The 24,637-nt window shown below is 40.5% G+C and overlaps 1 protein-coding gene across 1 annotated transcript; it reads left to right on the forward strand.

The window, feature by feature from the left end:
* The first annotated feature begins 14,979 nt into the window (after nt 1-14,979).
* On the forward strand, nt 14,980-17,992 carry LOC111876856 (uncharacterized). The gene is made up of 3 exons (XM_023873418.3): nt 14,980-15,672; nt 16,509-16,696; nt 16,766-17,992. The coding sequence occupies exons 1-3, from the start codon at nt 15,090-15,092 to the stop codon at nt 17,141-17,143; spliced, it is 1,149 nt and encodes a 382-aa protein (XP_023729186.1). The 5' UTR covers nt 14,980-15,089; the 3' UTR covers nt 17,144-17,992.
* Nucleotides 17,993-24,637: the final 6,645 nt, after the last annotated feature.

The following is a 24,637-nucleotide window of genomic DNA, read 5'->3' on the forward strand; positions in this document are numbered from 1 at the left end:
TATGCCTGGCCCAATCAGCCTTGGGCTGGAATACCAGGCATGTCTACAATGGGTCCAGTCATCATCAGGATGGAATACACTCGTATCATATGCATGTTGGCCCAATCAGCCTCGGGTTGGAATACCAATATGTCAGGTCCAATTAACCATCAGATTGAAATACCTAGGGTTTTTTGGCCTACCTCCTCAACCCTACCGCTCCTACCGAGCCTCCGTGCCTACGGCTTACAGCCGGCCTGTACTAGGTATCTTAGCCTACCGCACAAAGCAGGACCGCCTCAACCCAACCCACACAATATGTCGACATATAAACAATCATGGTCAAGTAGGCACATAATACAAACAAAAAACAATCATACAACTCGCTACTACCTACTAATCCTCTCATAACATACAGTCCTGCTACCAGATAACCCACATAGAATGCGTAACCATAAGTAACCATAGGTGAGATAGCCACCTGAACAGATAGTCCTATTATAGAGCCACATCCAAACAAGGAACAGACAAAAGAACCTAGACCAAAAGTTCTCAAGCTATCCTACATAACCACCGATAGTCCCTAAGGGCACTCCATAGATGATAACCAACAAGCACATTTAACATACAGTTCTACAGGTTATTGCCACAAAACAACATACTCAATACCAAGGGACAGATCTAACTGATCACTACAGCATATCAACATACTCAATACTAGAACACAGATCAAACAGATAACTACAACATAACAACATACTCAATACCAAAACACAGATCTAATAGATCACCACATCATTACAACATACTCAATACTAGAACACAGATCTAGCAGATCACTACAGCATACCCAATACCAGAACAAAGATCTAATAGATCACTACAACATAACAACATACTAAATATCAACAATCCAAGGAAAGCATAACTGTATATACTCAGAGGTGAGATAGTCACCCTATCACACCCCCAAACCAGAACGGCGGAATCATTTGAGGGCGGATGACTTCATGTAGTATCATAACAGTTGAATAAATAGTAAAGAAAGCAAACACAACCATCATAAATATAATTTAAAAAGTTACATTGTTGATTGTAGCATATGTTTCAAAAGAAATTACATTATGATGATAAAATAAGTTTGAAGTTGGCGCCTTAGCCTCCCTTCCCAAAGCAGTTGTTATCTGTATTACTGAATCCCTAAGAAATACAAGTAGTTTTGAAAAAGTGTCAACAATTAAGTTGGTGAGTTCATAAGCATTTTTGTATAAGAATTGTATGCCTTTTTGTATAAAGTAACTGTGTTTGTATCTTGAAAATCCAATATTTTCCATAAATGAATAGTAGTTTTAAATGATTCGAAAACGAAATGCATAAGTATTTTCCATACCTAAAATAGTGTAAGTAGATTTATATATGTATATATAATCACTAAGGCATTTGATAGCCTCGTAAATCAAATGTTTTAATACTTCAAGTGAGTTTTATAACCGTACTATTGACCAGACTGCCTGTTACAACATTCTTTAGGCGTTGGAATGATATGACATTTGTCACCCCAGACCTGCCGGTCCAACTGCAGCTAACAATTTAGGTGTGGGATTGTCAATCCCATATAGATCTATACACAAGTATCATGCTCTCCCTACAAGAGATTATGGTATATAATACATGACTTAAAATGCGCACGTGAAAGTACATGAAGTCAAATGTCTCATAAAGTTTGTATCAAATAGAGTTACATATGAAAAGTCCATTGTTCTTGTAAATGTAAGTTTTCCCTTTCTATAGTGTTTATAGAGTGTAACATATCATGAATATCTCATAAACTATACCTATTATAGTTTTCCAAAAATGTATTTCATTTGCATGATAAACCTTAATGTGTTATTAACTTTGTATGTAAAGTATAACATTTGTAATAATGTTATTCTATGTATTTAACATCTATACATCAAATGTAGATAAAGTATTTGAACCTGTATGTAATGATTTGCATTTTAACATAAGTTTTTCTTGCGTTTCACTTGTATTTCTCCCCCTAAATTATAGTAAAAACGTGAAAATATGGGGGTATGAACTCACCTGGAAAGATTGATGATTTGAAGAAAACGAGACTTTTCTCGGGCAGCACTTCGATCGGAAGGAAGTGAGTTTCTCGGGTATTTCGGAGCTTCGGACCTTCGTCAGGACTTGGATACGTAATCGGGGCATCGGGGTAGTCTCGAGGGGCTCGGAAGTGAAAAAGTGGGAGAGAAATGGTGTGAATTAGCAATTTGAGCCGGCACCCTCACATCCTTATTTATAGGGGTGGAGGCAGCCTCGTACGCTGGGCGTACTCCGAAGTATGTGGGGCGTACCTCGTCCGCAGCTCGTACGCTGGGTGTACCCTTGTACGTGAGGCGTACTTCATGCATGACGCCTTCCTCTTTTGCCGGACTTCATATGGGACGGGGGTAGAGGGCGTAGGGGAGACGTGGCCGATCCGAGGCCCAGTATTGCGTACGCTGGGCGTACTCCCCTTGGTTTGAGCCACAATCTTCTAAAATGCGTAACTTTCGCATACGAGCTTCGTTTTGATGTTCTTTATATCCACACGTAGGTGAGAATATAATCTACAACTTTCATTTAGACTTTATTGGCAAATTTTGACTTTATTTTTAATTATATATTTTTAATAGGCCGTGATAGGAAAAGACCGTTAAAAATTCATAACTTCTTCATCCGATGTCCGTTTTTGTCTGTCTTTTTACCGTTATACTACTATTGTCGAGATATTCAACTCTCATTTAGGTTGTGTCGGATAACTATCACTCGATCTCTATTTCGAGTTTTTAGCTGTCTACCGCTACTCCGAAACTTAGAAAAATCCTAACTTCCTCATACGAAGTCAGATTTGGACGTTCTTTTTATGTATGTTCACGGTTTAAGGATATCCACAACATTTGTTTAGATACTTAAGGCTAAAAAGTATTTTAGACCTGGTCGACACATAAGGTTTCCAGATCTGGTCGACAACAGACCATAGATTCGAACAAATAATGGCATATATGGAAAACATATAGCATTTAGCACATGAAAGTATTTTAGGCATCTTTCCTAAAATATATTAGTGCTCATGTCTAAAATATGGTAAACACTCATCTCACGATCATCACTTAGCATTCTAAGTTTAAGTCTAGAAATCCTACAAATTCCTAGTTCGCTTAAACTAATGCTCTGATACCAACTGTGACATCCACATTTTTCTCGGCCAGAAAAGACCGATTTAGTTTATGCTTTTAAAATAAAATTAGAGTAATTTTCCAAAAGATGTTGCATAATTTGTTCCCAAAACAAAATATAATAAAAATTTATCAAAACATTTCTTAGAGAAATATATTTTCATTATATAACAAAACCTTGGGATGTCATGTTCCAATACACACCAAAAGCATAAACAGTACATTATAAGCCTTACAACATATATTTACATCTACTGGCCTATAATCCAAAACTCCATCATCATCATCCAACTATGCTCCGGGTCCACTACCTGTAATACAGAAAGTTGAGTGGGTCAGGCTTGGGAGTCTGGTGAGCATATAGGGTTTTCAACCCACAAATAATAATAAATTTATTAATTTCATCAACCAATAATAAATTTATTAATTTCATCAAACAACAATAACCCTGATTACCCGTTCCTGTTATCCTCACTTTACGTCCCTAAACACCTTTCATAAGGGACCTAGTCTAAGGATTTTCATCAGCGTGATAACATTGCTTTAGGGATTCCTCAACAATTTATGTCAAATAAGGCAACCATGTGGGGGGATAGAGTATACCAATGAACACTAAGTTCACAAACACCTGCAGGTTGCGAGCCTGCTAGCGTTCCACTGGATAAGGTCCGTGGTCGTCATCTATACTCCGCTAGATGACTGAAACAATAACAATATCGAGGCCTCTCATCATAACACGTATTTTAAAAAATATATATACAGTTTAAAACTTGTATAAAATATCTATTTAACACCCATCTCAAATAAACAAACAATATAATTACACATAACACATATTTAAAAAAAAATACTTCATACCTATGTGTAAGATGAAAGTGACTATACACTCACATGATTTAACGATAATCGAGCAGCACTTCGTTTCTTAAAAGGATCTTTTCCGATAAAACCGGGATGTTTTCCTAAAAACCAAGCTTCATGCGGGCAGAGTTTAGTCTCGAAAAACTCTTTTCTCGGGATCTTCGGGCTCTCCAGTCTTGCTTACGATGCTAGGATGATACTCTAGGCTTGAGGGTATTTAGTGTAGGTAAAAAGAAAGTAGAAGGTGAAAGAAATGAAAATTGTAAACAAATTTCGGATGGCCTTGCATTCTATTTATAGTGGCTGATGCCTCGAATTACGCTGGGCATAATAACCTGGTACGCGGGGCGTACTTCATCAACAACCATTACGCTGGGCATACATCGAGTACACTGGGCGTATAAATGGATCATCTCGGACTCGTCAAGGCTATGAACACGCATCTATCATGCGAATGAGTAGGCGACGTGGCCAACTTCGGACCGATACACGAGTACGCTGATCGTACTTCGAATTTTCAAACTTCAAAAATTTGTAACTTTCGTATACGAGCCCTATTTTTGACGTTCTTTATATCAACGCGTAGGTGATACCATGCTCTAAAACTTTCGTTTAGACTCCGTCGGCTAATTTTGATTTAATTTTAAAGTTATATTTTTAACAGGTCGGGACAGGAAAAGTCCGTTAAAAATTCATAATTTCTTCATCCGACGTCCGTTTTCGTCTGTCTTTTTACCGTTGAACTACTATCAACAAGATCTTCGATTCTCATTTAGGTTGTTTCGGCTAAAAATCACTCGATCCAAAATTCGAGTTTCGGGCTACATACTACTATGCCAAATCTTAGAAAAATCATAACTTCCTCATACGAAGTCAGATTTTGACATTTTTTTATGCACGCTCTCAGTTTAACGTATACTACGACTATCATTTAGATCACTAAGGCTAAAAATCACTTTATCATAAATTCACTTTTTACGTCATACAACGTCGTGCCGGTTCTGTCGCGAAACTTCGACATGTCATAACTTCTTCGTTATAACTCGGATTTCGGTATTCTTTATATCTCCAGAATCCTTGTTTCAACCACTACAATTTCCTTCACAGATGTCAGGTTTATCTAACATTTATTTTCGACGCTTATTTGTATCCTTAATTCATCATTTCATAATCACTAAGTGTAACACCCCAAAGTTTGGAAAGTCAAGAAAGGAAAGAAGACCCTAAATTTAAGAGGGACTCGACGAGTCAAAGGAAGGACTCGGCGAGTCGGAGCGGGATCCGGGTCGATAAGAAAGTGACCAACTCGACGAGTCGGCCAAGCGGACTCGGCGAGTCTGGTCTGTGCGAGGAAAACCCTAAATCCGGGGCTTGGAGCCCATTTAAGCATCTTAATCTTCTTCCTAGGGCTCCTTTACAGCCTCTTGCACCCAGAACGTCGCATGTTAAGCCCCCATTGTGTTCATTCAAGCTTTTAGCCATTTTTTTGAGTGGGTTTAAGGAAGAAGAAGGAGTGGGAATCCTTGAAGCATCAGGGAGTGGCTTTGGATCTGAAGTTTGGGAAGCATTTCAGAGCATTAGAAGGTATCAATTCGTTCTCTCCTCCAGATTTTCCCTTGGTTATGAGTTTTGGGGCTTTTAAGCCATGTTGAAGACCAATCTTGAGCTTGAGGTCCAGATCTGAGGTTGCTACCTCAGATCCATGTTTATTTTGGGTTGTAATCCCAGAAAGTATCAGCCATTGGGTGGAAGTTGGAGCCTCTTGGTCCTAAACCATAGCTATGAGTGTATTTTGCCTAGATCTCACTCTCTACACGTAAAGTTTGCAACTTTACGTGGGAAATAGGCTTGGGGAGGGTGGATCTATAGTTTGGAGCTCATGCATGACTCGGAAGTCCTCTGCATGTAAGTGGATCTTAGTGGACTCGACGAGTCCTTCGAGTGGACTCGGCGAGTAGCTTGAAGATGAGGAGGAACTCGACGAGTGGGATGAACAGCTCGTCGAGTCGGATGAAGATGGGCATGAACTCGGCGAGTTGGATGAACAACTCGTCGAGTTGGATGAAGTTTGTCGTGTGCTCGGCGAGTCTGTTCTTAGACTCGGCGAGTCAGGTCGAGTGGTTCCAAACCTTTCGAGTTAAGACTCGAGTCAGCGAGTCGAGCCAGGACTCAGTGAGTTGGTCAGGACAGGAATCGGGAATCAGTAAACTCGGCGAGTCAGGGGCTGACTCGGCGAGTAGAGTCGCGAGTGGGAGGACTCTGAATTTATGAACTCGGCGAGTCAGTGGGGTGACTCGGCGAGTAGGGTTGACCTGGAAGGTTGACTTTGACCAGAGTTGACTTAGTTGACTGTCGGACTAAGTGTTATATGTATATTGATAGCTCGGAGAGCTAGAGGAGCAGCGGTTCGGGGGATTGTCGAGTTGCAGCCAGAGGTTTATCAGCAGGGCTCAGCAGTTCAGGTGAGTCTCCTTTCCGTAGGGGCGGGTCTAAGGCCACAATGCCGGCCCGTCCAGTTAATAGTAGTCTCCGGACTTCGGTCCGATGTAGTAGTTCGTATGTTTGATGCCTTCGTGGTTCAGACATGTTTTATGTGCTATGTGTATGTGTTTATATTCCGGGCCACGGCCCGATGCAGTATGCAATATAAATGGTTATGATATACTATGCTATGTGCAGTCAGTCCCGGACCTCGGTCCGATGCAGGGGACACGGTCCCAGTCAGTTCCGGACTTCGGTCCGATGCAGTCAGTTCCGGACTTCGGTCCGATGCAGTCAGTTCCGGACTTCGGTCCGATGCAGTTAGTTCCGGATTTCGGTCCGGTGCAGGGGACAAGGTCCCAGTCAGTTCCGGACTTTGGTCCGATGCAGTTTCCGGGCTTCGGCCCGATGCAGTGGGCAAGGCCCAATATGTGTTTATGTGTTATTGTATGGTATGTGGTAGATTGGGGGAGCTCACTAAGCTTCGTGCTTACGGTTTTCAGTTTTGGTTTCAGGTACTCGGTTTTCAAAAGAGGAGCTCGGGAAGATTGCAGAGCACACACCATAGTCAGTTAGCCTGGGAATGTTTGACTCTGATAATGATATTATGTTTTGAATTTAATACTCGAAAGTTATGTTTGACTTATGATACGTTTTATAAATCCAGTTTTAGTAATGTTTTAAAAGAAAATTTTTAGTCGTGATTTTTGGGTCGTTACAAGTTGGTATCAGAGCGTTGGTTTGAGGGATTCGGGCGCACTCCTGAGTGTGTCTGAACTCAAACTAAGGAAGTGGTATATAGTTTCAAAAGAAAAATCGTAATTACAAAAGAATTTTGAGAAAAGAAAACAATTTTAGAAAAAGCAAAAAGAGTTTTGAAAAGGGAAAAGGGTGTGGTGCATGCAATCAGCCGAGCTCAAGTAAGTACTCCCAATTTACCCATATGAGTTATATTATGATTATCAGTATCGGTTCCAGTTTCAGTTTCAGTTCCAGCTTCAGTAGAACAGCATGCTAGAATAGGACTAAGGATCTAGGATGATGCCTTATGTGCCTGCTTTATGTGTTCAGTTTTATGAGAATTGCATGCTAGTAATGAGTAGACAGTAGTAGGATAGCCTGTGTAGGTTATGCCTGATAGTATGAGCTTAGCATTATATGCTAGTGCAATTTCTTATTATGAGAATTGTTTTGCCTGAGTATGCTTCCCTTATCCGAATGCTGCTTGCTTTGTGCTTTGTGGGACTCTGAGTGGTGGGAGTTAGCCATTAGGTGAATACGTCACATCACATGTGAGCAGGGTTGAATAATCTCAGAGTGCTAGATTTGGCCCTACTGCGCAGCTCTCGTTTGAGTCCAACCGTTGTAGGGACGAGACTTTCACTCGAAGGATTATCCAAGCCTCATTACATGTGATGGTATTCAGGTGGTGGCTAATTGGCATTACAATGAGGCCTTCAGCAGCTGAGGACTGGTTTGAGTAGAGTCAGAAGTTACCTAGGGCAAGCCTGGGATGAGAGCAGCAGAGATTAGTAGTAGAGGAAAGGGGATTTGGTGGAGTCAAGGTAACTCTTGAGGAAAGTGTGGATAGATGTGGAAGGTAGTAGGGGCCCATACTACTGGAAGCAGAGGATCCGTACTCGATTCAAGAGGGGCCAAGACGAAACCAGGAAATGGTGTCGTGAGTAAGAAATCCCTCAGCAGTAGGGTGTAAATTGACCAGGATTTTGTTATATTTTCAGCATGGTGACATTGCGCGAGCTACCAGTTAGCAGTTCAGGCATCGAGGGGGGATCTGGCTCGGGTTTTGGAGCCGGGCAGCTTGATGATCAGATGAGGGACTTCATTTCCACAGAGATCATGCGCAACATCATCGATCAGACTCCAGTGATTTTCGGTTCGGTTAGAGAGGCCATCATGGAACTTATGGACAGCCGACTTAAGGCCTTAGGGGCCGGGGCAGTTTCAGGACAGTTTGGGGCTCATCTAGAGCCCGATTCTCATGGATCCCAGGGATCCATCAGGGAGGGGAGTCCCATCTTTAGCACTTGTCATCCGGGGTCGGGAGTGAGTGGTCCACCTTACCCCCAAGAGGGTTCCCTGCAGGATTGGATTGCTGCAGAGGTTTCGCAGGCTCTCCAGGAAGAGTTACCAAACACCATTGGGCGTATCACCGATAGTGTGGTCGACGGGATTGAAAGGCGGACCTCAGCTGTCCAGGCAATGGGTGAAATGGTCACTATGAACCATGAGCGGGAGATTGGCTCGGATAGTCAGCTTAGGAAGAGGAAGCGGTCTTCCGGTCTAGTTAGGCAAGATGGGCAGTCGGACACTGTCATAGTGGATGTCAGGGGCCCACAAGGTCGAGATAGTTGCACGAGGGAAAAGGGAGCACGGGCTGGCGTGCGCAGCAAGTCTAAATGCGGCAGATGCGGATGGAAGGGTCACAAACGTCAGGAATGCACAGTAGAAGTAGAGTTATGCCATCGTTGTCATCAGCCTGGCCATGTTAGGGTGAACTGCCCCGTTCAGCGGTTGGGACAGCCTCATTGTCATAGTAGAGTTCGTAAGTCAGAGGGATTGGAGGATCCTTCAGAGCAGGTTGCAGGTATGATTCTTTTCCTTCTATTTTATTATTCACAATATTATTGCTATGTTGCTGCATTGATGTCAATAAGCTTATGCGTTGTGTTATGGTGTGGTTTGTTTGTGATTATGTTATATGCCATTTGCATACCTCGGAAGATTGGTTGGTGGTTGGGAGATGTGCTCTTATGAAGAAGGTTTCGGAGGATGCAGTAACTGTAGCATGGTTGGGAGAGATTTGGGTTCGCTTCGCTAGTTCAGAGCGGTTAGTGTTTGGGATGGATTGGTTAGACCCCTAGCTATGGCAGGCTTAGGTTCCTTAGCAGAATGATCATGGAATGGCAGCATAGATTGGGATCTCTTTTGAGTATGAAGCGATAAGGGGTAAGCAAGATCGAAGTGGGGGAGAATCCTCCGAGTGTGCCCAGGTAAGAGCACGCATACCCAGAGCGAGTATGTGGCCTCCGGGAAGGAAAGGAAGTAGTTCATCGTTTGATGGACTAAGGATTCAGGGTTAGGAGTTTGGGAAACTCCCCACTAGTTAGCGCGTGCGAACGAGATGGTCGGAAGTTGGTTGAGAATCCAAGATTGGAGGACCACCTGTAGGGGCTCAAGTGAGTCGGAATGAGGATCCTGAGAACGAGTAGCAAGAGATGTTTCATATTAATAGCCAGTGTCAGCGTCAGCATGCAGGATTGTGTAGATTCAGGAGTAGAGAATGTGGAAACTTCCCAACAATAGCTTCTTGTATCCGGATTAGTAGGCGGTTGATTTGGGAACCAAGCCGAAGGATTCCTCGACGAAGCGCTAAGAATATCAAGGATATAAGATGTTGAGGTTGATGCAGTATTCGAAAACTGAGGGCTGTTTTGAGGAATCAAGATGAGGAATCACTAGCGGGGCTAGGGATAGTCAGGATGTCCTCGGGACAGCAGTAGTAGTGTTGTAAGTCTGCGGGGATAGCCGTAGCATTCACTAGCAGTCAGGTGGTAGTAGTGTTGTAAGTCTGCGGGGGTAGTCGTAGCATTCACTAGTAGTCAGGTAGTAGTAGTGTTGTAAGTCTGCGGGGGTAGCCGTAGCATTCACTAGCAGTCAGGTAGTAGTAGTGTTGTAAGTCTGCGGGGGTAGCCGTAGCATTCACTAGCAGTCAGGTAGTAGTAGTGTTGTAAGTCTGCGGGGGCAGCCGTAGCATCCTCTAGCAGCCAGATAGTATTAGAGAGCTGTAAGTCCGCGAGCGTAGTCGCAGCCTTTTATCAGATTGGTAGGTAGCATGAGCGCGTGCTAGATGCGGGGAAAGCAGTTGTACCCACCGGATCGGGTGTAGCAGTGAGGATATGGGAATCCACGGGTTAGCTTTCGGATTTCCCAAAGGGATCAGTTACGGTTAAGTTAGCAATTTGGGCTTTGGATCGTCACATTAGTTATGAGATCAGAGTCGCAGTGGACCGTTGGGGTTCGGGTATGTTGTGGGCTACAGTCAGTCTGGGAGCCAATATGTTGTTAGTTGTGGAATTGATGATGTCAGGATGTGACGTATGGATCCGATCGGTTGAATCGGAAGGTTGCGAGACCCACAGTGACAGAATAGCTAGTGGAAACTAGTCCTAGAGGAAGATTTCGTTCAGAAGTCGTGGAAGAGACTAAGTGAGGAGTCCCTTGACTCCACAGTTGGGTTGGAATTCAGTGTTTCAGGCAGCTCAGTGTTTCAGCCATATCAGTGTTTCAGGCAGTTCAGTGTTTCAGGCAGTTCAGTGTTTCAGCCAGTTCAATGTTTCAGTCAAGTTTAGTGTTTCAGGCATGTTCAGTATTGCAGGTAGTTCAGTGTTTGAAAGGTTTCAGGGTTTTGGGTCAGTATTGTATTTGCGTTGGAATGCAAGTGCTGACGATATAGTTGGTTGATTTGGAAAGGGCAAGTCCTTCTCAGCAGGATCAGTTGAGCCTTTTGTCGAGTATAAGTGATCTGTAAGGATGGCTAGGCAGGTAGCTTTTCATTCAGGAGGAAAGGCTCGAGTAAGTAGGAGATGAGTAATCAGGTGGGATAAAAGCAAGCTGGTTCCAGCAGCATCGTTTCGGTATGAGCGGCAGGATGGATAGAACAGTCATAGATAGTCGAAGTATCTTCAGGAGTCGCTGGAAGAGACTAGGAGTTTGCGATGGAGTGTAGTGACCGGTGGGAGTCCGGTAACTCAGATAGCGGGAGATTGGTTAGACCAGAATAGTCTCAGTGCATCCGGTAGGCGGATGGGAGGCAGCAGGATTTTCAGTCGGAGGATGTAACGTTGAGGAAATAATGGAAAAGAGAAGAATCCAGTATGTTCCATCGGTAATGATCGGCATGGTGAGTGGCTGGAGTGTCGGACGAAGGGGTGTTAGATCTTCCAGACAAAGAGTTGGAGGCAGATCGCAGGCAGTTGATCATAGCAAACTTCGAGGACGAAGTTTAGTTTAAGTGGGGGAGAGTTGTAACACCCCAAAGTTTGGAAAGTCAAGAAAGGAAAGAAGACCCTAAATTTAAGAGGGACTCGACGAGTCAAAGGAAGGACTCGGCGAGTCGGAGCGGGATCCGGGTCGATAAGAAAGTGACCAACTCGACGAGTCGGCCAAGCGGACTCGGCGAGTCTGGTCTGTGCGAGGAAAACCCTAAATCCGGGGCTTGGAGCCCATTTAAGCATCTTAATCTTCTTCCTAGGGCTCCTTTACAGCCTCTTGCACCCAGAACGTCGCATGTTAAGCCCCCATTGTGTTCATTCAAGCTTTTAGCCATTTTTTTGAGTGGGTTTAAGGAAGAAGAAGGAGTGGGAATCCTTGAAGCATCAGGGAGTGGCTTTGGATCTGAAGTTTGGGAAGCATTTCAGAGCATTAGAAGGTATCAATTCGTTCTCTCCTCCAGATTTTCCCTTGGTTATGAGTTTTGGGGCTTTTAAGCCATGTTGAAGACCAATCTTGAGCTTGAGGTCCAGATCTGAGGTTGCTACCTCAGATCCATGTTTATTTTGGGTTGTAATCCCAGAAAGTATCAGCCATTGGGTGGAAGTTGGAGCCTCTTGGTCCTAAACCATAGCTATGAGTGTATTTTGCCTAGATCTCACTCTCTACACGTAAAGTTTGCAACTTTACGTGGGAAATAGGCTTGGGGAGGGTGGATCTATAGTTTGGAGCTCATGCATGACTCGGAAGTCCTCTGCATGTAAGTGGATCTTAGTGGACTCGACGAGTCCTTCGAGTGGACTCGGCGAGTAGCTTGAAGATGAGGAGGAACTCGACGAGTGGGATGAACAGCTCGTCGAGTCGGATGAAGATGGGCATGAACTCGGCGAGTTGGATGAACAACTCGTCGAGTTGGATGAAGTTTGTCGTGTGCTCGGCGAGTCTGTTCTTAGACTCGGCGAGTCAGGTCGAGTGGTTCCAAACCTTTCGAGTTAAGACTCGAGTCAGCGAGTCGAGCCAGGACTCAGTGAGTTGGTCAGGACAGGAATCGGGAATCAGTAAACTCGGCGAGTCAGGGGCTGACTCGGCGAGTAGAGTCGCGAGTGGGAGGACTCTGAATTTATGAACTCGGCGAGTCAGTGGGGTGACTCGGCGAGTAGGGTTGACCTGGAAGGTTGACTTTGACCAGAGTTGACTTAGTTGACTGTCGGACTAAGTGTTATATGTATATTGATAGCTCGGAGAGCTAGAGGAGCAGCGGTTCGGGGGATTGTCGAGTTGCAGCCAAAGGTTTATCAGCAGGGCTCAGCAGTTCAGGTGAGTCTCCTTTCCGTAGGGGCGGGTCTAAGGCCACAATGCCGGCCCGTCCAGTTAATAGTAGTCTCCGGACTTCGGTCCGATGTAGTAGTTCGTATGTTTGATGCCTTCGTGGTTCAGACATGTTTTATGTGCTATGTGTATGTGTTTATATTCCGGGCCACGGCCCGATGCAGTATGCAATATAAATGGTTATGATATACTATGCTATGTGCAGTCAGTCCCGGACCTCGGTCCGATGCAGGGGACACGGTCCCAGTCAGTTCCGGACTTCGGTCCGATGCAGTCAGTTCCGGACTTCGGTCCGATGCAGTTAGTTCCGGATTTCGGTCCGGTGCAGGGGACAAGGTCCCAGTCAGTTCCGGACTTTGGTCCGATGCAGTTTCCGGGCTTCGGCCCGATGCAGTGGGCAAGGCCCAATATGTGTTTATGTGTTATTGTATGGTATGTGGTAGATTGGGGGAGCTCACTAAGCTTCGTGCTTACGGTTTTCAGTTTTGGTTTCAGGTACTCGGTTTTCAAAAGAGGAGCTCGGGAAGATTGCAGAGCACACACCATAGTCAGTTAGCCTGGAAATGTTTGACTCTGATAATGATATTATGTTTTGAATTTAATACTCGAAAGTTATGTTTGACTTATGATACGTTTTATAAATCCAGTTTTAGTAATGTTTTAAAAGAAAATTTTTAGTCGTGATTTTTGGGTCGTTACACTAAGCATAAAACACATAATACTCAAATAATACATCTTTATTAGTTCAAAACAAATTACAAAGGTTGACCTAGACTATTACATCACCATTAATGCCTAGCCTAGAAACACGGGCGTTACAACTGCCCCCTCAATCCAAACATACATTGGCGAGTTCTCTCTTTAGCGAAATTGTCGAGGGCATGTAAATAGACATTGATATGTCAATTAGACATAAGACAATTTTTGAGTGTCTAAAAGCACCACCCTCTTAAGTTTTTCTTCTTGTTATCCTAATAGACGGTTTCGACCAACATATGTTGCCCCGTATAGTATCAGACTATCCTTAAGTATCGCCTCGTGATCCCTTTATTTTCTATTGATGAGATATGCTCAGTTTATCATAAAGCCTGCTCATACTCCATTGGAGACTATGCAATACATTATCAAGAGCTCCCAGGCTTTAAGTACCGACATGATATGGTTATGGATGTTCTTTGACATATTCAAAAGGGCCAGGTTTTAGCTAAGAAATAAGCACCTGTGAACTTCTTGACTGATCTGTTGGATGGAAGATCAATACTTAGACAAACAAATATTTTGTTTTTTGGGTGGATAAAAGAGAAGCATGCTTGTGTAGATCTAGCAGGAATTCCCCTTAGTGGGCTTGAGTAGCGAGGGTTTCATTGCAGGTCAAGCTGCTTTAAAAACGACCTCAAGTAAAGTGGTCAAACACGAAAAAAGCTTGTATTAATAATCAACACGTATTTATACAATTTTCTTTTGATACATTTGATTTCCTAGCCCTTGAAGAATTGCACATTCTCAAACGAGTGCAACAGGTCATGCATTCTGATGTTACGACCCAAAGATCCATGAACGTAGTATTTAAAAGAGTTGGTTTTACAATCTATAAATGGATAACAACACAACTTGTTGCCCGTTTGATTTCCATCTCGTGACAATTTTATATAGAAATAACAATTGTAATAAATTTTTATATGACTTTTGTCAATTTCAATTTAATTATCATCGTACGAGTGAGATGACAAACGGACAACAAGCTGTGCTGCTAAACCTTTTTGTATGGTAAAACTAATTTTTTTAAAGACAACATCCATAAATCTAGGAGATATAACATTGTTATGCATAATCCGTTGTACTCTAATAAGAAACTCCACAACGTCCGACACGAAAAAACCAAACGTCTGAAATACATATGCAGTGTTTATAATTTTTTTTGGTTTGTTTATATACCCTAGTTTGTATTTCGAGGTCAAGCATTGAATCTTCCAAAATGTAGTGTTTAAACGTTTCCGAAATAATTTGGGCCAATCTACATAAAAAGATCCATGTGAGTCATTGTCAATAGTGATTAGTGAACAGTCAAATCTCCAAAGACAGGCCCATCGAGAAGGTTGATGAAGGGAAAACCGGCAAGATCAATTACCATTTACGAATCATCATCACATTCACCTCTTCCCCCGTTAATTGGAGAAGTCAATTCCATTTCCAACCACCATCATGTCATGGTTGCCTCGCTCAATTGCTAATTCTCTCCTAATCGATGGAGAAGATGAAGATGAAGATGATCGCCCCACCGTGGCAAACGATTACAACAACCACCTCCCTCAATCTCAATCGGTAACAGAACAAGAATTCAACCCAAACCAAGACGGATCAGATCCTCAAACCCTAACAACAGGTCTGAAAGAAGATCTTTCCGAGTTTACAGAATCCTTAGCGCGTCAACTCTGGGGCGTCGCTTCCTTTCTTGCTCCTCCTCCTCCTCCTCCTCCTCCTCCACCTCCGCCACCACTACCACTTCGTCACAGTTCTCGCACAACCCCCAAACCCGATACATCCGCATCTATTCGAAGAGATTCCTCTGACGGTGATAATATCTCGAATTCAATTTGCGAAGATTCGAGATTTGGGGGTGAAACTGGAGTTTCGAATTCATCTATATATCCCAATGATAACAAAGAGGACAGCCATACGGATTTTGTTGGTGTTACCGACGAAGTCTTGGCATTCGCCATGAATATAGCACATCATCCTGAGACGTGGTTGGATTTTCCTTTAACAGAAGAAGAAGAACTTGATGGTAATTCAATTGCTTTTAGTTCTGTTTCATATGATATCCTCTTTTACTTTCATTTGCTTGAATTCCAGTCATTCCTAACTGTTCATGTGGAATTGAATATCTGAATACTTGATCTCCCCCAAGAAAAAAATCTATATCTAGCAACAAAACTGAACCAAAAGCCATAGGGCTAAACTTAAGAAATAACAATGTACTTCCATTTATTCTACTTTCTAACACTTTGTACATATAAAATTCTACCTAAATATAAGATTGTACTTTCAATTTTCTTTTTCCTATTATCACTGTGAAAATGCTTTGTATTTCAAATTTCAATGACTGTAATTGGTAGAATCTTCAACTTACAATGAAAGTAAGATGTTACAATAAACAAAGCAATGAACCACTCTGAACATTTCCTTTTCCCATTCTGCAATATCAAATAAAGGTGCAAACTTCTAAAACTTTAACCTATAACACATTCCACCTCCACTGCTATTTTGAAGTCGATAATCATATTACAATCACAAATGAAGATGGATTGATTTTAATTTGAGATATCAACTTTGTAACAAACCATTTTTACAAGATACCAATTTCTAAAATCTTTTTATATCACCAAAAGTTACAATAATACACATTACTCCCAACACAGAAGATTGTATATACATACTTCCAACACAAAAAGATGGAACAGGAACTCATCATGGTCTCTTGTCTGTTTAAACGACGAAAATGCCCTCTAAGACCATCGAAAATAGCTCTGAAAAAGCTTGCACAACTATTTGAGCTGCTATAATGACAAGTATTTTTAATGTTGTTTTATGAATTATTTTTATTTTAAACTTTAATTATAGATTTTGAAATGTCGGACACTCAATGGAACCATGCAAGTTTTGTGGAACATGTAGTACCGAGATTAGCTGCTCTTAGAATCGAACTTTGTCCAATTCACATGAGTGAGAGTTACTTTTGGAAGGTCTACTTTGTTTTATTGCACTCCAGGCTCAATAAACATGATGCCTGTCTTCTATCAACACCCCAGGTATTCATTCTCTGTATCTGTGATTGTGACTGTGACTGTGACTGATGAACTGACTAATTGAATTTACAGATAGTTGCAGCGCGGGCAATGTGGATGAAGGAGTTGCAAATCCAGATGAAGTCGAAACCAGATTTTTTGGAGGGAAATACTTCCCACACATTGAATTGTCATCAAGATTTTAGTGCCACGTCATCGGACTTTGTTTCCACAACAGTTACAGCCGGGAAACAAGGAGTTGTGGAAAAGTATGAGACAAGGGGTGGAGGGGTTCCATCAGTTGAGAGTTTTGGTGATGATGAAGATGATTGGATACATGAAAACAATTCAGAGTTGGATGGATATAATAATTATGGGGTTGATGTTCCTGTTGGAGCCCATGATGACATTTCATTTAGTGATCTTGAGGATGATGACTGTACTCTGCCAATAAGATCCAAGGTTATCTGAGGGGGGTTGTTTGGTTTGTCATTGTTAAAATTACTCAAATACCCCTTTCACCCTAAGGGCATCTCGCCTCTCATTTCTTCGTGTGGATTCCCTCTTCTTGCTCATGGATTCATTCCAATTCCTGCCAAAAATGTCTAAAAAGCAAAAGCAAGATTGGATTTGACATGAATTGGAAATCTATTCCATTCCCAAATGTGTTTTGGTTGCAAGTGAGTATGGAATTGAATTACAAAGTCCGATGGATGGACTTCGACATTCCATTCCAATATCATAAAACCTGTGAAATTTTATTCCAAACATACCCTCTTTGTTAAAATTACTTAAATACCCTTTTAATCCTAGAATTTCACAAGTGTGCTTTTCCCTCTTTCTCATGAATTGGAATTTAAATTCCCATTCCAATCATGTATTTGCCTATTTGGTTGCAGCCTTACAGCTACGGAATTGAATTGTGTGGAAATTTATAAAATCATTTAAGCAATGGATTTCGATATTCTATCCTAAAAAGCATGGAATTCAATTCTTCGCATATCGTTCTTGTTAAATTCCATTCCATTTTCTCCCAGCCAAAACCATGGCAACATTCAATTCCTACATATCCAAATTCAATGACCCGATTCCGATTCTTTCCAGAACATTCCACCAAGACTACTTCGCAGTCAAAGCATCAAAGGGGTAATATGGTCATCATTTTTTCAGAGATGGAATCTCGACGCAACAAGTGTATAGGATTTCTTTCAGTCCATGTTTCTGTAGAGGTTGTACTCAAACTTATAAGAATTTCTGAATCTGTAAAGATAAGATACACACACAACGAAGATAAGTTCTAGTTTCATTAAAATTGCATTACATTGATCGCAAAATTTATTAAAGAAAAAAAGTTTTAAGGATGATGGCGATTGGAATGGGGTAGCTCTTGGGTGTAGATATAATCAAGATGAGCTTCATCAAATGTCTTCCTCATCAACCATTCCTCTTTCGCCTCCACTTCAACATCCTGCAATTCAATTCAAAATAAACATTGAAAATTGTTAAAATTGTTAAAATCCAAAAAAATTTATCGATCCTCTAAAATTGTTCGGAATAAGAAAATCGGTATTCACTAATTCAGATCGCAATTAAATCCTCTTGTTCAGGTTACTGGCGAGACTGATTCGCTCACATATACTGAAACTTTAATAGGTACAATTTAATGAGATTAAGTTTGTTTGCTAACCTTGAGTTGTGGAGTTGTCACCGGAGAAGTATCCTTGGTCGGCCGAGCAGCGCATTTTAGCATGAAGAAAAGGAGGAGAACCGTCATGAAGAGGCTGCCGACTTTCGCCATCGACGATTGATGCAGAGGTGGATGGTTTTGGGGATGTTTGTATGTTTATATTCAGGCGGTGCTGTTCATGTGATATACGCAACACATGCTGTCCAATCTCCACTCCTTAAAGTTAAAAGATAAAAATGAAAAGTTAAAATTTTTATTTTGGGGAAAACAACAAAGGTAATATTTTTTTATTTTATTTATACTTAGGCAATTTTTTTTGTATAATTACCGTCAAACTTATTAGATTTGTTTAAATATTATCATTGTGATTATCGTAGGTTATTATAATAATATTTAAACGTATAGTCCTCCTTAATAAATGAAGGTTTTTTTTGCCACATGTCAATCTCATGAGTTTTGACATTTGTCATTTTGTGGTATTTTTAAAATAAATATTATACATTTGTCAATTTTTTATTTGTTTTAATTTTTAAAATTAAAGTCATATACTTATAATATGTAAAGTATTAAATATCATATATATGATATTAAATTGCAATTAATATATTTTTCCTTTCTTATTTTAAAGTTATACATTAAAAAATATTTTCTGTTTACATTTTAATTTAATGTTTAATTTTTTTAAATCAACCCGTGTAATACACGGGTCTCACACCTAATCTATCGCATATAAAAAGAAGTGTAACAAAGAACAAAAGGAAAATTTCATTATCATCCTACATAGTTTTCCTTTTTTTTTAGGATGTTTATAATGGGTTGAAATCAATCACATATTTAACTTTTTATGATTCAAACATAAACCAAAAAAGTAAGGCATATGCTCTTCTACGGTTGAAATTGGTCCAAGAAGTCTTACTTTGAACTCGGTCTCCGTAGTTACACTTAACACTTCTAGCCAATATGTATTCGAGAAGTAGAACTTGAAGAGAAGTCTTCAAATTAGGTGCACTCAAAATACAACCTGTAAACCCTAGGTTTTTCTATAAAGATACATTAGTTATACACCATTAGTCACGTATGATGCTAGTGACTTGATGAAAAGTTATGTCATCATAAAAGTCTACATAAAGAACAATAATAGATAATAGCGACAATGTCATTCTTTTGCAAACATGAGTGAACTTTTTATAACAAAATAAAATGTGATGATTAAAAAAAGACAAACCGATGAGAACCAGAAAATTAAGCAAGCAAATGATTCAAACTTTGATAAAAGAAATGCCAAATTCGAGATGACAGGTCTTGGTACAAACACGATAACAAAAACCGAATGATTAAACAATTGAACTAAAAAAACAAAGCCCGTTAAAGTTTTAGAAATTGATGTTAACCGCTCCGAAGTGAAGGACCTAGACTGCTCCTCTCCCTTCAGTTTTCTTGATATTTGTTGACCCAATTTGTCCACCCAAAATCTGAAAATAGTATTAAATTGCTCCCGATCCGCTACTTTGACTCGTGTCTTTTTTCTAGTGTATACCTTGAGGATCTGTTGCTTTGACCCGTGTCTTTTTTCTAGTGTATACCTTGAGGTTGTTATCATTACCCCCCCGCGGCCGGTAAAACGACTTGTCCTCAAGGCGAAAATTAGGAAATTGCTTAACTAATAACTTGTATGTCCCCTAGGTAGCTTCTTCCACAAGTTGTTGATACCAAGATACTAGTAATTCTAGCATCGGTTGGCCTGTTTCTATAATGCAACGATTATCTACAATAGTAGCAGGCTGGGCATCAATTTCCCAGTCTTTTGTTATGGGTAAAGGCGTGATTGAACCATAAGAGAAGGAGCCATGGGCTGGTTTGAGTGTGGAGACGTGGAAGACAGGATGGATCTTAACATTAGTTGGTAATTCGAGCTCATAGGCAACAGGTCCAATGACGTGTTTGATACGGTAAGGGCCAAAAAATGGAGGGGAAAGCTTTTCATAACGACGATTGGCTAGGCTTTTCTGCCGATAGGGTTGAATTTTTAAAAAGACATGGTCTCCAACGTTTTATTGATCATGCAAGGAGAAATCAGTTCCAACTTCAATCTCTCTTCATTTAGAATTAGCTTGATTGCGTATGCGATCGTGAGCCTTAGTGAGATTGAAGCGAATAAGTTTTAACATATCATCACGATCAATCAGTTGCTGTTCTAACTCAACATTTTTTGTTTCCCCTTTGACATACGGCAAGAGAGATGGAGGATCCCGTCTGTAAACAACCAAGAAAGGTGTAGTGCTTGTAGAGGTATGATATCTTGTGTTATACGAGTACTCTGCCCATGTTATGTAAGAGCTCCGTTTGGTTGGTTGTTCATGAGCAAAACAACGTAAGTAGGATTCAAGATATCGATTGAGTACTTCAGTTTGACCATCCGTCTGAGGGTGGTAGCTAGTACTTAGCTGTAGCTTGGTTTGATTTAGACGAAAGAGTTCCTACCAAAAGGTACTTCAAAAAATAACATCTCGGTTAGAAATTATGGAATGAGGGAACCCATGTAGACGAATGATTTCCCTACAAAATATGGCAGCCACGCTTTTGGCTGAAAAAGGGTGAGATAAGCATAGGAAATGGGCATATTTACTCAAACGTTCCACCACCACTAAGATAGTATCAAATTTGTTGGATATTTCCAGACCAACAATAAAATCCATGGAGATATCCTCCCAAATTTGAGTTGGAATTGGTAGGGGTTGGAGTAGACCTACTGGGGATAATGTTTGATATTTCTGTTGCTGACAAACCAAACAATGGCGTACAAATACCCAAATTTCTTGCTTTATTCTCGGCCAATAGAATTGAGTAGATGCGCCTTTAAATGTCTTTAAAACCTTCCATGGCCACCAACCAGAAAAGTGTAACATTCTTGAAGCAATTTGAGTTTGAGATTGGGTATATCAGGAATGACCATTCTGCCCTTAAAAAATAAAAGTTGATCATGCAAGGAGAAACCTGGAACTGATGATGGGGAGGATTGAAGCTATTGGAGTATATTTGTTGTATAACATCTTGCTGGAGTCCCACTTTGATGTCGGTTATCTCTATTCTCTACACAATAAGGGATTGACATAGTCAATAGCGCACCTGAATGAGGTTTCTGTGAGTGCATCTACTCCCATATTCTCTTTCATAGCTTTGTGAATTATAGAAAAATCATAGGGCATAGGCTTGAGTAAGAGTCATTGTTGTTCGGTTGTGGTAATGCGTTGCTCCAATAAGAACTTCAAAGTATAATGATCTGTACGAATGAGGAAATGGCGCCCCAATTCCATTTCTGAACAGCGAGAACCAATGCTAACAATTCCCGATCATAAGCTGATTTGAGCCGATTAGACGACAAGAATCCTTTACTGAAATAAGCTATCGAGTGATTCTCTTGAGACAAAAATAGCTCCAACTCCTAATGAAGATGCATCACATTCCACAACAAATGTTTTTGAAAAATTCAGTAATATGAGAACATGAGTAGAAACTAATGCTTGTTTCAATGTAGTAAACGCGTTAAATGCCTCATTAGACCAAACAAACCCATCTTTCTTTGTAAGAGTTGTTAGGGGCGTGCAATCAGTTCATAATTTTGCACAAATCATCGATAGTAACCTGTAAGGCCAAGAAATTCCCTGACCTCTTCAACATTAGAGGGGACAAACCATGATTGAACAACTGAAACTTTTTCTTATTCAATTCGTACACCTTCTGTAGTTATGACATACCTAAGAAATGATACTTTGGACTGACCAAAACAACATTTTGAGAGCTTAGCGAGGAATTGATGGTCATGTAGTAACTTTAGGGTTTGTTCAAGGTGTGAATGATGTTGTTCCATATTGGGGTTGTATACTAATATATCATCAAAAAATACTAGTATAAAATGATGCAAATAAGGACGAAACAAGTCATTCATAACAGGTTGGAATGTAGAAGGGGAATTAGTTAGGCCGAATGGCATAGCTTTGAATTCATAATGCCTAGAATGAGTCCGAAATGCTGTTTTTGGTATGTCCTGATCGTGTACCCTGATTTGATAGTAACATGAACGTAAATCTAGCTTAGAAAACACCGTCGCACCATATAACTCATCTAATGGTTCATTAATATTTGGAATCAGGTACTTGTCAGCTACAATTATTTTGTTGAGAGCGCGATAATCTACACACATCCACCATGTATTATCTTTTTTCTTGACCAATAAAATTGAGATTGAAAATGGACTATTGCTTGGTCGAATAAAACCCGCTGCTAACAGTTCTTCCACTTATCTTTCTATTTCAGCCTTTTAAAAATGGGGGTAAGGGTAGGGTCGTATGTTAGGTGGTTTAGAGTTTGGAAGTAGGGAAATATAGTGGTTTTGTAAATGGTTTGGAGGTAGGGTTTTAGGTTCTTCAAAGACAAGGTTCTATCAGTTAAAAATAGACTGTAATATAAGTGGAATTTCTGGATTAGTAGCCGATTCAACAACCAAATGTTGAAAACTGGCTGACTTTTGGGGTCCCATTGAAATACCCTGCTATTTGTAACGTTTACCATCTACATTAAAGATCATAAATATTTCCTTCCAATTAGCTTGAGCCATGTTTAATGTTACCAATCATTGAATCCCAAACACCAGATCTGCCCTACCGATTGAAAAAGGATAAAAGTCTTGAACAACCTTTAATTCATCGACTTGATGAGTGATATTCTTGCATACATTGTTGCACCTGATTAGATCTCAATTTCATATTTGAACGCCAAAATGTGCTACTGCTTGGGTCTCGATTTTTAACTCAACTGCAAATACATCTGAGATAAAATTGTATGTAGATCCCCCGTCAACTAAAACAAGTACCTTAGTAGAATTAAGCATACCTTGAACCTTCATTGTTTTGTGTTGTGGTTTACCAAAAATAGTATGCAAACTAATCTCGACCATGTCATTAGTTTCCTCTTCAACGTGAAAAACTTCATTAGTTGGCGTTTCATCCAAGTCTTCCTCCACTTCCAGCACCTTGAGTGTGCCCGTTTTACATTGATGACCTGACCCATATTTTTTCCCACACCGAAAACATTCACCCCAGAGATAACGAGATTATTTTTCAGCATCTGTGATTTGTAAGGGTGTTTTGGAACTGTTGTTGGATGAAGCTGTCACACCCCAAAACCGGAACGATGGAAACGTTCTGGGGTGGATGACGTCATGTCAAATATCACAACATATGCAGTATAGTAATCAAAGTACAACAACCATTGCATTAATAGTAATAATTTTACATAGGTTACATTGCATGGAAACATTAAAGTAATACAGAAACTAATATAGTTGCAGCTCGGTACTAAACTGTCTTCACCAAAAGCTCCTGGGATGTACCTGTCTATTGCTGACCTGAGAATACAAGTTATTTTTAAAGCGAGTATCAACATTTTTATAAATGCTGGCGAGTTCATTAGTATTTAGTGTCATTTGTGTAAGTAAGCATTTTATTCAAATAACTTTATAAAAAGTAGTAGTTTAGAATCTACGGTGTATTAACGTTCTTTCTAGAAAATCCTATAATTTCTAAATAAAAGCAGTCTTCTACCAAGACTCGACAAAGTTATGTTTTAAAGAGTAATTTTCCCTTAAATACTATCATTACCAAAATACGGTATTTGACTTAAAGAAAGTAGGAGAATATCACTAGTAAACATTAGGGAAAATAACATATGCCTCAGCAGAAAATACTGCTGACTAAGGCAAATGAAATCATAGACTCCAGGAGAGTATTGAATGAATGATACGCCTGGCTCAGTCAAACAAAAGGAAACACAGACCCCAGACGGTATCGAATGAACGATACAGCTAGCAAGGTCTAAAACAATGAAACACAGACCCCATACAGTATCAAATGAAAGATACAACTAGCAAGGTCTAAAACAAAGAAACACAGACCCCAGACAATATCAAATGAAAGATACAACTAGCAAGGTCTAAAACAAACAAACACAGACCCCAGACAATATCAAATGAAAGATACAGCTAGCAAGGTCTAAAACAAAGAAACATAGACCCCAGACAGTATCAAATGAAAGATACAGCTAGCAAGGTCTAAAACAAAGAAACACAGACCCCATACAATATCAAATGAAAGATACAGCTAGCAAGGTCTAAAACAAAGGGAAAATCCTAAGTGGGTTGTTTCAAGAATACAATGTTAGATTCTCGTTACCTTAAGGCCATGAATTATAAGGTAAACATGGAGATACTCGTAACCATACTG

This window comes from Lactuca sativa, chromosome 9 (assembly GCF_002870075.4).
Source record: "Lactuca sativa cultivar Salinas chromosome 9, Lsat_Salinas_v11, whole genome shotgun sequence".
Taxonomy (NCBI): Eukaryota; Viridiplantae; Streptophyta; class Magnoliopsida; order Asterales; family Asteraceae; genus Lactuca; species Lactuca sativa.

Excerpts from the sequence above, each read along its gene's own strand:
- LOC111876856 (XM_023873418.3), top strand. The coding sequence starts at position 15,090 with ATGTCATGGTTGCCTCGCTCAATTGCTAATTCTCTCCTAATCGATGGA. Across the intron at positions 15,673-16,508 it reads AGAAGAAGAAGAACTTGATG|ATTTTGAAATGTCGGACACT; the intron begins GTAATTCAATTG and ends CTTTAATTATAG. Across the intron at positions 16,697-16,765 it reads GTCTTCTATCAACACCCCAG|ATAGTTGCAGCGCGGGCAAT; the intron begins GTATTCATTCTC and ends TTGAATTTACAG.